The 15060-nt window shown below is 46.3% G+C and overlaps 1 protein-coding gene across 1 annotated transcript in view; it reads left to right on the top strand.

The window, feature by feature from the left end:
• LOC133386566 (DEP domain-containing mTOR-interacting protein-like) overlaps nucleotides 1-15060 on the top strand; it is a 57821-nt gene that overhangs the window by 10856 nt on the left and 31905 nt on the right. Inside the window, exon 2 of the mRNA XM_061630252.1 lies at nucleotides 13952-14130. Coding sequence (XP_061486236.1) covers nucleotides 13952-14130 — 179 coding nt within the window. The remainder of the gene's footprint in view (nucleotides 1-13951; nucleotides 14131-15060) is intronic.

Raw genomic sequence — 15060 nt, 5'->3', positions numbered from 1 at the left:
GAATCACTATACTGGGTCTGCTGAGAGGCCGTCTATATTTGGCTCCCTATTTCTCTCAGCTGTTTTTCCCTTCAAGCTGGTCGCCCTAGGAACTTTGTAACTCGAGGAGTTGCTGCTTGAGTTTTCTTGTTTTCCTCTTTCCCTTTTCTTTTTGTGTCATATATTTGATATAGCAGCTCTAAGTGTAGAAAGTGACTTGCTTATTATTTAGCTTACCCCTGTGTTCCATCTCAGTCACTCAGATCTTCTGATGGGACACTTTTGGTGGTGCCCCAAGCTCCTGAGGTTCGGTTGGCCTCCACCAGGGACCGAGCATTTAGTGTGGCAGGACCTGTCCTGTGGAACTCCCTGCCAATAGAGGCTTGGCAGGAACCATCCCCTCTTTCTTGAAATCTGAACTTTTTAGCCAGGCCTTCTAACATGATTTTTCCCTTCCAGCCAACACAGTATTTGTTGATGCTTTCATTACTGTTTTTAATTAAGGTTTTATTGGTTTTTAATTTTGTAATGTTTTTTGTGTTGTAAGCTGCCTTGATGTACATTTATGAAAAGTGTGGTTTACTAATCCTTTAATAAATAAATCTTGAGTGCTCTGGGAGCCTTTTTTCTTGAAGAGTGGGGGTTAAGCAAATGCTTTAAATAATAAATAAATAAGCTGAAAATGTTCATCTGAGCCAGAGAGTTATTTGAAAGGCTTCAAAACCTTTCCTCTTATTTGAGGCAGACATCTGGAAGCTTCCAAAGTTCTTATCTCAGCCTTGCTTGGTAAAACCTTGTAGTATATGCAATCAGAGAGTCTGTAGTTGGCATTGGCTTCCCAAGTCCGGGATGTTCAGACAAAATGTATGTGTCTTGCCTTCACACGTGGTGATCTATACACAGTGTGCGTGCTTTTATTTTATTTATTTAAAGGTTCATTTAATTAAATGTTTCATAAAAATAACAAGGTGGCATACAACACAAAAACATCAATAGCATCTGGTTGGTAAAAACTCACACTTCGACGGCCCATGTGAGCAGCGCAGTTCTTTAAAAAGACATATCAAAGAAAGCAAGGGTGATTTCTGCCAGACTACTATTGGCAAGGAGTTCCACAGGGCAGGGCCTGCCACAGCAAAGATTTGGTCCTTGGTAAAGACTGACTGAACCCAAGGGGCATGGGGGACCTCCAAAAGTGCCCCATCGGAAGAGCTCGGTGAACAAGGTGGAGCAGAGGGTATTTTTGGCCCAAGTTATTTAGGCTTTGTGGATGAACACAAGAATCTTGAACCTGGCCTGGTAGCAAATTGGCAACCTGTGAGCAGACTGGCTGCTGCATTCTGCACTACTTGCAGCTTCTGGACCAAATACAGGGATATAAAAAGTGTCTTACACTGCATGGACCACTATGGTCTTTTCCCTGCCCTGAAGAGTTTTCCTCATCAGAAGGAGTGTAATGTTTGCATGAGCCATCAGAGACAATAAAAGCAGGATGACCTCTGAGGTTTTTCGCTATGTGTGGAGAGAAGCTCTGAGGTCAACAGGCTCCTTGATTGGCATTTCTGTCTTTAGGACTGTTTTTCTAGTAAACAGCCTGAATCGCTTTGGTTCCTTGTCTTTTATGTATTGTCACCCCGCCCTGCCTTTCTGTTGGGTTTGGCCGTAGAAATCTGGTTTCACCCTAATTGGGACTCAGTGTTAAGCTGCCAGCCACTTCTAGTTTAGACTGGCGGTTGAATAGAAACTGGTTCGTGTCAAACCAGGTATCAGCTGCCTGAAGCTGACCTGGCTATTTAAAGAAAAGTCTTCCAGGTTTCCTGCTTTTCTTTCCTAAAAAAGGAAGCCTAGATACAAAATTTCTCCATGTGCTTTTAATCCTACATTTCTCCAGATCAGGGCAGTCGAAAGACAAATCCTTGGTGCAGCCAATCAGATGCTGTTGTAGCATTGCTGAGGCCATCTATTATTTCTGAAGAGAAGCTTTAAAACTAGTGTTCTAAAAAGGCCACTGGGGTGCATGACAGAGTTTTCCAGTGTAATAAATTGGGGGGGGGCAGAGGATTAGTCAGGAGGAGAGAGATTAAGGAGGGCACACAGAGAAAGCTGTGTTGAGGCTCTGTGAGTATCTTAGGATGCTGATTGTCTTCGTGACGTAGAATTATGGCTGTTGAAGAGTTTAACCTATTTGCCTCCATCAACGTTCAGCCATATATTATACAGCCTATAGCCAGCGTAGATTTTTTGCATTCCCCAATGTTAAATTGAAAATACCCACGCATGATATTCTCAGAGCTTGCAAGATTACTTTTAAAAAGTAATAAGTTACAGTTACATGGCTCAAAAAGTAGTAATTACTGTTGCAATTACAATTGCTCTGAAAGTAACTGATTACTTTTTCTCAAAAGTAATCACTACAGTTACATTTCAGTTACTTAAAAAAAAAGCCTACAAGGTGCCTTTTAGTAGCCTAAAACAACATTAAAAATAAACACACACACACCGAGATAGTAGAATAATTATTTTTATCCATGATAGCAATGGTGGTCTCTCTGCTGGTAAGGGAGGTGGGGAGGGACGCAGAGGCCACTACTCAGATCTTTGCACGTCAAACCAAGTGCAACCCCCACCCACTCAGCCAGCAGGCATAATCACTCTCATTTAACCACCTCCCGGACCCTGACCTGCCACCAAGGGACACTCATCCAAGCAAACATTTCCCCCTGAGATGCAAAAAATTTAAAATACTGCAAATGCAGCCCAGTAGCCAGAGAGGGTGGTGGAGGCCACTTTGTGTGCCAAGTGCAAGCACACACACATGTTGTCATCTTTCACCTCCACAGTTCTTTATCACCATTCTGCTGTTGCCTCCTTCTCCTCCTTTATCCATGTTCTTGCTCTCCTGCTTCTTTCCCCCTCCACTCCATTTTTTTAAACAATTGTTTTCTCCACTCCACCCTGTCTTACTCTCCCCCTCCTCACTTGTCGCCTCCTACTTACTTCCAAGCTCTGGCTATTCTGATGCTTCCCATAAGCTCATTTCAAAAGAAAACCTTACAAAACTTATAGTCCTGAACTCAGAAACACTTGCTTAACAACCCTCTCAATTTTCATGGCGATACACCAAACAAAGAGAACTGAGAGTTCAAAGAGTAAAAAGGGAGAAAAAAAAGCCCAGACACCTTTTGGACTTTTTTCTGAGTTCTCATAATCTGTTGAAATTCATTAAAAATCAGCCATGTTCACAGAGTACCTGTAATCCTATTACTGACCTTTCCCCCTTACTCTGACCTTCATCTTCTGTAGTTTAAAAGTTTAAAAAAGCCTGGCTGATTTTTAATTAATTTAAGAAATTTAGCATTGAACTGAATGATAACCGCGGGCATGCTCAGTAAAAACCAACTGTCAGTGTTCTAAAAGCCAGACTCACAGCTGCTGGGCTTGCCTAATCAGGGGGCCACACCCACCCCAGACTTTGATTTCACTTGAGAGTCATGGCTTCCCCCCAAAAATCCCGGGAAGTGTGGTTTGTCAAGTGTGCTGAGAGGAGACTCCTATTCCCTTGACAGAGCTCCAGTGGCCAGAGTGGATTAACAATCAGCCACTCTGAAGGTCTGTGAGGGGAAGAGGGCCTCTCCTAGCAACTCTCAGCACCCTTCACTAACTACACTTCCCAGGATTCTTTGGGAGAAGCCAGGACTGTCTAAAGTGAAATAAAGGTCTGGTGTGGATGTGGCCAGTGACAGCTATGGTTTAAATTTGGGTGGGAGGCTACATGTGCCTGCTGTAGAATGAAAAGGTGGGGAAAACACTGAAAAGCAATGATACTGTTCACAATGTTTTCCTTTTGGAAAGGAAAGAGGCTTCCCCTCTGCCCAGTGCCCACCCACCCAATCTCCTCCCCGCCTCCCCCCACCCCCTGCCCCTCCCTCCACCCCCTGCCCCTCCCCCCCACCCCCCTGCCCCTCCCCCAGGTCAGTTTCACCTATCCTAAACATGATTGCACAGAAATAAATCCCATTGAACTCAAAAAGTATGCAAATGATCAACCTACCCTCCCTCCTTCTCCCTCCCCCTCCCCCTCCCCCTCCCCCTTCCTTTGCTCCTCCCCCTCCCCCTTCCTTTGCTCCTCCCCCTCCCCCTCCCCTTCCAATCTCCTCCCCGCATGGTCAGTTTTACCTATCTTAAGCATGATTGCCCGGGAGTAAATCCTATTGAACTCAATAAACATGCAAATGATCAAACCTGCTTTTCTCTTCCTCCCCCTCTCTTCTCCCTTCCTCCTCCCTTCTTCCTCTTCCCTCTTCCTTCTTCCTCCGCCCTCCGCCCCTGTCCACTCCAGGCTTCCCTCCCCATGGTCAATTTTACCTATCCTAAGCATCACAAGGTTTTTGCCTATTGATGATTTTTTATATAAATGCAAATGTTACAAAATGCCAATAATACCGTCTTCCAAAAGGAACCAAATGTGGGTTAGCATTGCACCTGTCATGGCCCCGTCAGAGGACTCATCAGATGAGGATGACTCGGGAGTAACAGCAGCAGACCCAGAAGAAGAAATGGAGAAAACTCCTGAGAACCCAGTTCCTTCTCCCCCTCAGCTGCAGAGCACCCCAGACACAGCTGAAGCCCTTCAGCCAGATGCAACCAGTGAACAGGATACTCCCCCCTCACCTGCAGAATGTAGACAACAGAAGGTCAGGCAGAAGAGGGGCAGGCCTGTCCACTTAAGGCCAAAACAGAGCTTGGAAAAGTTACTTTTTTGAACTACAACTCCCATCAGCCCCAGCCAGCACATGCTAGCTGGGGCTGATGGGAGTTGTAGTTCAAAAAAGTAACTTTTCCAAGCTCTGAAAATGCTGATGGCTCACACCTGCTGACAAACCTGCTCCTTAAAAGTCAAACCTTGGTTTCAGCTTGTTGTTGACTACAACGTCAGGCGTGACCACTGTGTGTCTTCCTATCCCCTGAACCTTGACTTGGACTGATCTCTTGGCAAACTAGACCCGGACCTTCACTGACGTCTCTTCTGGATTTCTGGCTTGGCACGTAAGCTTTGAACGGTCTCTGCCCTTATCTTGCTTCCTCCTTGCTAGCCTGGCAGATTTATAGCCAAGCTGCCGGCTGAGGACTTACGGCCTGGCAATTACCAAGGAATCTCCAGCCCTGCCTGCACCCCCACCGACACTGCTGTCTCAGTGAAGAGCTGACAGCACCCCTGAAATTTCTTGGAGAACTGGGATGTGTTTAACGATATGGTCCTTGGGTATGGGGAATGAAAAAACATCAGAGTTTCAAAATCACAAGAGCTCAAGTTCAGAAAAACTGGGAGGCAGCAGGCTTGCAAGCAAATAGTAGTTAGGCTACTATCTTAAGGTTGTGCTGGGGGGACAACTGAAGGCTTGTGCTGGCAAGGCAGAAGTGAGGTCAAAGGAGAGCTCTTCGACTTCTCCGTCTATTTGGCAGTTTTTAAAAAGCACTCCCTCCTATTGGGAACAATAGGAGGCAAATGGAGAGGGGAGACTGGGAACAGCTCTTGGGCTCATATAAATCTCTGCTCAGTTTGGAGACATGTCAGGTGACTGAGACAACCTTGGATCCTTTGGATCCAAGATGTTTCCCAGTCTTTCCCTGGCAAGGGGGTATAGCTAGTAGCCACCAGCCACAAAGGCCATTTGTACTCATTTAAGACAGCATATTTTATCATCTCTAGAAACATTAACATTAAGTGCCCATTAAAGAAATATCTTTAGCTGTTAGCTACACACACAGGCACAGATGCTCTCTGTTCACTTGACACTATACAATAGCACTCGCATTGCATTGAATCAATTTCACAACTAGTGGCAGTTTATGAATGTATGGGAACCCAGATCTCAGTGTGTGTGTACGCATAAAGAATAAACAATGAATATGAGGCCTGGAAATGGAGCGAAGGAATGGAAAGTTGTCGGAAATAACTTGTCCTCAGTGTCACTCTGATTAGCAGCAAGGTGTTTTGGTGTGTGCACAAGTCTTTCTTTGTTTAAAACAAAAACAATATTTGAAAGAGCACTGCGGGTTATTTTGTTGGCATCAGATATCTTGAGACTGATATTTGTTTAATGCGCTGAGATTTTGCCTTTGAATAAGCTTGTAAAGGAGGATCGTTCTTTCCTCCTATTGACCTTGACAAAATAACGCTGTTGCTTGTGCTGTTTTGGGGCTGGTGCCAGGTTTTTGAGAGAGACTCTGCAAGAGATATCTAATGGATTCTGCTTCTCAGGCCCTGTTGCGCTCCCCCGCCCCCCGGAGAATGGGTTCATGCACATGCAGAGTGAAGTATTTGGCTCTGAGGCTGAGAGGGCTTGCGTCAAACCTAGTATTGAACTCTAGTGGGGTGAAGAAGACATTAGCAACTGTAGAGGATTTATAAAAAGCAAAGGTAGCAAACTTTACCCATTAGATTTCAAAATCCATGACTAGCCAATAGGGACTACCCAAAATGTCATAAAACTGTGGCAGGTTTTCGAGAGCCCTAGAGCACTTCATCAAGCAAAACAAAGAGTTTAAGGCAGCCTTTCCCAACTAGTGGGCCACCAGATGTTGTTGGACCACAATTCCCATCTTTCCTGACCATTGGCAATGCTGGCTGAGGCTGATGGGAGTTGTGGTCCAACAACATCTGGTGGACCACTGGTTAAGGCTTGGAACAGATCTGGGCTACTTACAAGCCGTGTTTAATTTACTAAGGATGGAGAGCAGCCATTGCTTCTTTGTAGAGGGAAGGGCTGTAGCTCAGTGGCAGAGCACCTACTTTGCATGCAGAAGGTCCCCAGTTCAGTCCCCGGCATCTCCAGGTAAGACTGGAAATGTCTTTTGCCTGAAACCCTGGAGAGCTGCTGCCAGTCAGTGTAGACAGTACTGAGCTAGATGGATCAGTAGCTCAGAATATAGTATAAGGTTGCTTCCTAGGTTCTTCGGCTAGAATCCTAGGTCTGTAACCTGCTACCTTTAGCACCTGAGAGGGTCTTACTCAGCCTGCAATCTCCGTCTTGGAACTGAGTCCACAAGCTGATCTCATAGCTGATTTTTGTGCTTTTGGCTCCTGTGTTTTTCTTTGTGCCCCACACTTTTTTGTAATACCTTGCCTGATGAAGAGTTCTGGAGAACCCAGAATTTGGTTGGTCCCAATAAAGATGTTGCCCAATGGTGGATTTTGGAGTTTCTAGGGGGCTTGTCGTTCTCATAGTGCCAAAGAGGGCTGGGGTTGGCAAACATCCCCCAGCAAATAGCGATTTCCCCATCCCCAGACAATTACCGGTCACCTGTGGTTACATGAAGGAAAAGCACTTTTAACCTACAAATTATGACTGAATCATAAACTGGAAATTGAAAGTAATGTAAAATCCTAAACATGTTTACCTGAAGATTAATTCCACCAAAATTACTAGAACTTGGAAAATGTGTTTAGAATGGGAGTGTTAATATGAAATGTACTGTTGACTCTGTCAGAAAAAAATCTAATCTGGGACAAAGCATTCCCCAGCCACCATTCCCACCCGGTCAATGATAATTCTGGACTCTGTCAATGATTTTGTCGTAGAAGGAATCCTGAGATGTCCAGTTGCCAGCAGTGGTGATGCACCATCTTTCTGTCTGCCAACTTTACAAAATCCAAGCATTTTGCTTCATGTGCCCTGCCTCCTTGAAACAGATCAAAAGTAAAATATAGAAAACCAAGAATATTCTCTCCCCCCACCCACCTTTTTAAGCTGCACTCCTAATTGTTCCTTGGCAAGCAGAGCTTGCAGTCAGCATTGACTGAAAGCCCTGCTTTTGGCAGGAGTCTTCCTTTGCAGCCTGACTTGAGTTCAAGTCAGACTCCAAAGAAGAAAGGAAAGAACTGGGAGTACACTTAGAGTGCACTCCTGATTCTTTCCTTTGAAGTAGGGTCACCTGATGTCATGGTGACATCAGATGATAGGTGGACAGCCCTGCCCACCTGTCAAAGTGGCCAGTGGGGATCACTCAGGATCTGGCCTACTGGCTGGATCCTTTTCTCCACCCCCTGTTCTAGGTGAATATAGGCATTATTTATACACTGTGGAGGCATCTCAGGTAATTATGCATTAATTCAGAAAAACTACTAACTGATTTACTAAATACTGCAGATCTATGGTCTGTTTAGATCTGAGCAATCTTAATAGTCCAGGGGTAGCTTGTGCTTAGATCTGAGAAACAACAACCCAGGCCCTGCAGGAGAAAGAAAGCATCGCCCCAAGGGAAGGAGAGGCTGCTGCTGCTGTGCTGCTGCTGCTGTGCTGCTGCTGCTGCTACTGTGGGACCACCATCTCCACCACCCTTCCCTGAGGGGCTTCTGCCTGGCAGGACCAGGCCCCAGGTACCCAGCCAGCCAGGACTGATTCTTACAACCTGTCCCTCTTTGGAGGGATACATAAGCCGGCTGGCTGAGGTGGCCTGGGAGACCCAGGGCCTGCAGGAGGAAGAGACCATCGCCCAAGGGAAGGAGAGGCTGCTGCTCTTGCTGCTGCTGCTGCTGCTGCTGCCGCCGTGGGACCACCACCTCCACCACCCTTCCCAGAGGAACTTCTGCCTGGCAGGACCAGGCCCCAGGCCTGATCCTGATCGGGGCGTGGACGTTTCTGTTGCTGCCGTTGGGCTGTCCTGGAATGCGAGACTGAAGTGCTGCTGCTGCCTCTTCTGAGGTGTATGCCATCGTTGCTGCTGTCATTATCACCAGGTTGGGGGTCATTGCTGTCCATCGTTCTTGGGCCCCATTACATCAGCTACTACGGATTATCGGCTGCTGAAGCCCCTCGGATGCTGCTGTGCTGTCTGAATGTATGAGTGGGTTGTATGAGTGAGTGTGTGATTGTGTGTATATGCCATGAGTTTTATTATTTATTTTATTTTTATCATGTGCCTGGGCGAGAGGACAGTGTTGTGGGAGGGTGGACCAAAGGGGGCCCCTATTAGTGTAGTGACGGGTAATGGGAGGTATGGCGCTGTGAGTAGGACATGCCAGTTAAGGGGAACTCACCCCAGACAACTGGTGGCTGTGACGTGTTCCGGTCCTCCTCACACCCACAGGATTGCTGGTAGTTCTATCAGCCAACCCTCGGATCTCCAGTTGCTGCATTTTAATGCCAGATCAGTAAATAATAAAACCTCCCTCGTCCATGACCTAATTGTGGATGAGGCGGCTGATCTGGCATGTATTACCGAGACCTGGGTGAGCGATCTGGGAGGTATTAATCTCTCCCAGTTGTGCCCACCTGGGTATTCGGTTCAGCATCTGGGTAGATCCGAGGGTCGGGGAGGGGGAATCGCTGTGGTCTATAGAAGTTCCATCCCTCTTGTTAGGCACCCTATCCAGGTGGCTAATGGTCTAGAGTGTCTACACATAACGTTGGGTCAGCGAGACAGACTGGGAATACTGTTGGTGTACCGTCCACCCTGCTGCCCAACAGCCTCCCTAACTGAGCTGACAGAGGTGGTCTCGGATCTATTGTTGCGTTCCCCCAAACTTTTGGTATTGGGGGATCTCAACATTCATGCTGAGGCCGCTTTATCTGGAGCAGCTCAGGACTTCATGACCTCCATGACAGCCATGGGGCTGTCTCAATTTGTTACTGGCCCTACGCATGTGTTGGGGCACACTCTGGACTTGATTTTTGCCACTGGATTAGGGGATGGTGATCTGAGAGTGAGGGATTTTTCATCTGTTCCTTTGTCATGGTCAGATCACCGCCTATTAAGGTTTAGACTCACACTGTTTTCTCCCCTCTGCAAGGGTGGAGGACCAATTAAGATGGTCCGTCCCCGGAGACTAATGAATCCTGAGGGTTTTCTGATGGCTCTAGGGAATTTTCCGGCTGATAGAATTGACGGTCCTGTCGAAACCCTGGCCATGCTGTGGAATACGGAAATGGCCCGGGCAGTTGACACGATCGCCCCGGTGCGCCCTCTCCGTTGCAGAGCTCATTTGGCTCCCTGGTTTACTCCGGAGCTAAGAGTGATGAAGCAAAAAAGGAGACGGCTTGAGTGCAAATGGAGGCGAACTCCCGACGGCTGTAATCATGCACTTGTGAAGCTCTCTACCAAACTCTATGTGAAGGCAGTGAGAGCAGCAAAGAAGCAATACTTTGCTGTCTCTATTCAGTCATCCCTTAACCGCCCAGCGGAACTTTATAAAGTTGTCCGGGGACTTTTACACTCTGGTCCCCAGGACGCAATAACACCATCAATTGCCCGCTGTAATGAGTTTGCACGACACTTTCGTGATAAGATCATGAACATCCGCCGGGACCTTGACTCCATTATTGTAGCAGTTGATCCTAATGAGGTGTCCAGAGCACAGTCTTGTCCTGTTTTATTGGATGAGTTTCAGTTGGTACAGCTCGAGGATGTGGACAAGGTGCTTGGACAGGTGCGGGCGACCACTTCTGCTCTGGATCCTTGCCCCTCATGGCTAATAAAAGCTAGCAGGAATGGAACAGCCGGCTGGGCCAAGGAGGTGATTAATGCCTCTTTACGAGAGGGAGTGGTCCCACCCTGCCTGAAACAGGCGGTGGTGAGACCGCTCCTAAAAAAATCCTCCTTGGACCCTGATAATTTGGACAACTATAGGCCAGTAGCAAATGTCCCATTCCTGGGCAAGGTTCTAGAGCGTGTGGTCGCTCGCCAACTCCAGGCTCTCTTGGATGAAACTGATTATCTAGACCCATTTCAATCGGGCTTTCGGCCGGGGTTTGGTACAGAAACGGCCTTGGTCGCCCTGTATGATGACCTCTGTTGGGAGAAAGACAGAGGGAGTGTAACTCTGTTGGTTCTCCTTGATCTCTCAGCGGCGTTTGATACCATCGACCATGGTATCCTTCTGGAGCGACTTACGGATTTAGGAGTGGGAGGCACTGCTTGGCGGTGGCTCTGCTCCTATCTCGGGAATCGTCTCCAGAAGGTGATGCTGGGGGAACATTACTCGAGTCCCTGGGTACTCCAATATGGGGTCCCGCAGGGTTCAGTTCTGTCCCCCATGCTTTTTAATATCTATATGAAGCCGCTGGGTGAGGTCATCAGGAGTTTTGGAGTGCGTTTCCAGCAATATGCTGATGATACGCAGCTCTACTACTCCTTTTCATCTTCGTCAGGTGAGGCTGTTGATGTACTAGACCGCTGCCTGGCCGCGATAATGGGCTGGATGAGAGCTAATAAACTGAAACTCAATCCTAACAAGACTGAGATGCTGTTGGTGGGAGGACCCTCTGCCCAGATGGTTGATGTTCGACCTGTCCTAGATGGGGTTACACTCCCCCTAAAGGAACAGGTACGTAGTTTGGGGGTCTTATTAGATCCGCTCCTGTCACTTGAGGCTCAGGTAGCCTCGGTGGCACGGAATGCATTCTACCAGCTCCGGCTGGTAGCCCAACTACGACCCTATCTGAGCAAGGAGCATCTTGCCTCAGTTATCCATGCTATGGTAACCTCTAGATTGGACTACTGTAATGCACTCTACGTGGGGCTACCTATGAAGACGGTTCGGAAACTTCAGCTAGTGCAAAATGCTGCGGCCAGAGTTCTCACTGGGACAAAGAAATTTGACCATATAACACCTGTCCTGGCGCAGCTGCACTGGCTACTGATATGTTTCCGGGCCAGATTCAAAGTGTTGGTTCTTACCTATAAAGCCCTAAACGGCATTGGACCGCAATACCTGATGGAGCGCCTCTCTCGCTATGTACCTACCCGTTCACTACGCTCGACGTCGAAGGCCCTTCTCCGGGTCCCAACCCATAAAGAGGCCCGGAGATCAACAACTAGATCTAGGGCCTTCTCGGTGGTGGCCCCCGAACTATGGAATGCCCTCCCAGACGAGATACGCCTGGCGCCTTCTCTGTTATCTTTTCGGCACCAGGTAAAAACTTACCTTTTCGCCCAGGCTTTTTAAATTTTAAATTTTGTAAATTTTTAAATATTTTAATTTAACATTCTAAACTTAATATGATCTTAATTTATAAATCTCAATGGCAATTTTATTAATGTTTTATAATTGTACTATATATATATATATTTTTTTCCACACTTGCTCATATTTTAATTGTGATTTTATTTGTTGTACACCGCCCTGAGAGCTTTCTGCTATAGGGCGGTCTAGAAATGTAATTAAATAAATAAATAAAATAAATAAACCCAAATAAACTCTGCCCACAACAAATGACAGGCTCATGAAGAAATGTTTTATTTCTGGCCCTCTCTGTCCATTATTCTGTATTTTGATTGGCTGGCAATCAGGTCATGTAACTGGGATTGTGTTTCAAAAAACATCTGCTTGTGCTCCTGTATGTGAACTGCATTGTGTTTCCATTTGCATTCTGGAATGCCCGGGATATGAGCGTGTCTTCATCTTCCATTGTTGTCCTATATTCTTTCCCTGAATAAAATCTGGAGAATGTCTCTGTATATATTTTACAAGAAGTGGGTGATGAGTTTTTTGTCAAGGGAGATGAACCCCCAAATATTACAGGTGGGGTGGATTCTCTTAAAAACACCAAGGCCATTCCAAGATCTTGTAACACCTCTGGCAGGAAATCGAAGTTGTGCCATCCCCGCAGTGAAAATAAGAAGGAATCAATGAACAATTTGCTGCCCTCATTATTGTTATTATTTATTCAGTTTATATACCACCCTTCCTCCCAAAGCGGCCCTGGGTGATAAACACATCAAATATAAATACGGTAGTTAAAAATATTCTTTTCACCCAGTGATATCGGTGTTGCCAGGAAATGTATCTTTCAGCCATCAAATGTCTGGGTAAACAGGAATGTTTCTAAATTCCTCCTGAAAGCCTATAATAAAAGAAACAATGTGCCTCACCAGGGAGGGCATTCTACAAATGAGGAACTACCCCTGAAAAGGCCCTGTCACAGGTCAAGGCCTGACCTGCTGATTGTAGGGTCCAAGATGGTTGACATTGGGGAAGCTGTTTTAGGTACATAGGTCCCAAGCCATTTAGGGCTTAGTATGTGTGTACATATGCTTTAAACTGGGCCTGGTAGCTCAATGGCAGTCACTGCTGTCCTTTCAAGACCAGTGACACATGGCCCCATTAGGCTGCTCCGCTTACCATTCTAGCGGAAGCTTTCTGTACTAGTTGCAGCCCCTGCACCATCTTCAAGGACAGCCCCACATATAACACATTACAGTAGTGCAGATAGAGGTCATGCAATGGTGTTCAAAATCTTCCACCCAAGGCAGTTGCCCAGTCTACCACATGAGGTCCTACTTTGAGGTCCATCTTAGACGAATCCAGGTTGGTGTCTATAAGGAACATAAGGTTTCAGTTGCATGCCCAGAGCTCTAGCATACCTTTCCATGGAGAGTTCTATGATCCCCTTCTCATTATCCTGGTAAGGGCAAATTATTATAATCTTCATCTTCTTCACTTCTGTCTTCTAGGCTGCTTTGAAATTCTTGGCTGGCTTACAGCTATTTTTTAAACTGTCCTTTTAGTTGTAAAATTGTTCTTTATATTACTTTTGTACATCACCTTGAGAACATGTACTGATAAAACAAAAAATCCATGTTCTAAATTAACCCAGTAAATTGATGTCAGGAGGACTGGCTCTGCGGATAGGCCTTGAGCAAAAAGATCAAGGGCAAAAATAAGAACATTTAGAGTAGAGATGAATATTGAGAAAAGGGTCAGAGGAGGGGAAAGGCTTTTAGAAACTGTTAAACTGCTTCTTTATTTGTTCAGCACAGTTGACCTTGATATGAAGCCTCAGTCAGCACTAGTGATTACCAAAACTAATTGAGTCCCAGCGAGGGCATAACAACAAAGACCGGTCAGACGTGTTTCCAACGGGTTTAACACATGCAGCAGCAAAAGACCTTGTTGCTCAGGTTTCAAGTGCAGAGGCTTCATTCGTCAACTGCCACCAGCTCTTCACATACTTTCTTCTTTCCATTCTAGGCTTCGACTCCATGATGGCAAGCTCATTAAGGACAGGCGCTACCACCTTCGCACCTACCCCAATTGCTTTGTTGCCAAGGAACTCACTGATTGGTTGATCGATCACAAAGAAGCACCGGATCGAGAAACAGGCATCCGGCTGATGCAGAAGCTCATGGACCATTATATTATCCATCATGGTTTGTGAGCTTCTCAGTTCTGATACCACTTAAGGGACACTCTTCCCAAGTGCATGTGGGTATGCTTGAGTGGCTGTTCAGCCTGGTTCTTCAAAACAGCTGCACAAGGGTCAGAGACTGTGTGGAAATGGGGAGCCTTAAAATTTCTGGGCCAAATTAACTCTTTAAGCAAAGTCCCTGAAGTGAAGCAAAAGTCAAACTCATTTGGAACCTGTGGCCAAAAGGGTCTTTAGACGCAATTACCTATGATCCAAAGGCCAGAGCAGCCTTTCCCAACCAGTGTGCCTCCAGATGTTGTTGGACCACAATTCCCATCTTTCCTGACCGTTGGCAATGCTGGCTGAGGCTGATGGGAGTTGTGGTCCAACAACATCTGGAGGCACACTGGTTGGGAAAGGCTGGGCCAGAGCCTCTTTGATTCACATAATTAGAAAACCATTGTTTTTCAGTTTAAAGTTCTACCCTGCAGGCTCCAGGGATGGCGGGTCCCGGAGCACGCATGCCTAGGAGGTGGATCCAATAACAGCTGAACATTCTCTTCCACGAAGAAGATAGCAGTAGCATCTAGATCTTTTCCACCTTTGAGAGGTATCCAAGGCCATATTCACCCTGTACATTTTTTCCACTATCATAGCACTTTAAATAGTCATGGCTTCTCCCAAAGAATCCTGGGAAGGGTAGTTTGTGAAGGGTGCTGAGAGATGTTAGGAAACCCTTATTCCTCTCACAAAACTACAGTCTTCAGAGTGGTTTAACAGTCAGTCCCTCTTCCCAGGGAACTCTGGGAACTGCAGCATGATGAGGGCAGTAGGGGACTTCTAACAACTGTCAGCACCCTTCACAAACTAAATTTCCCAGGATTCTTTGGGGGAAGCCACAACCATTTAAAGTGGAATGGTAGTGGAATAAATGTATGGTGTGAATGTGGCC

Source organism: Rhineura floridana, chromosome 6 (assembly GCF_030035675.1).
Source record: "Rhineura floridana isolate rRhiFlo1 chromosome 6, rRhiFlo1.hap2, whole genome shotgun sequence".
NCBI lineage: Eukaryota > Metazoa > Chordata > Lepidosauria > Squamata > Rhineuridae > Rhineura > Rhineura floridana.
This window is presented reverse-complemented; position numbering and strand designations above follow the sequence as displayed.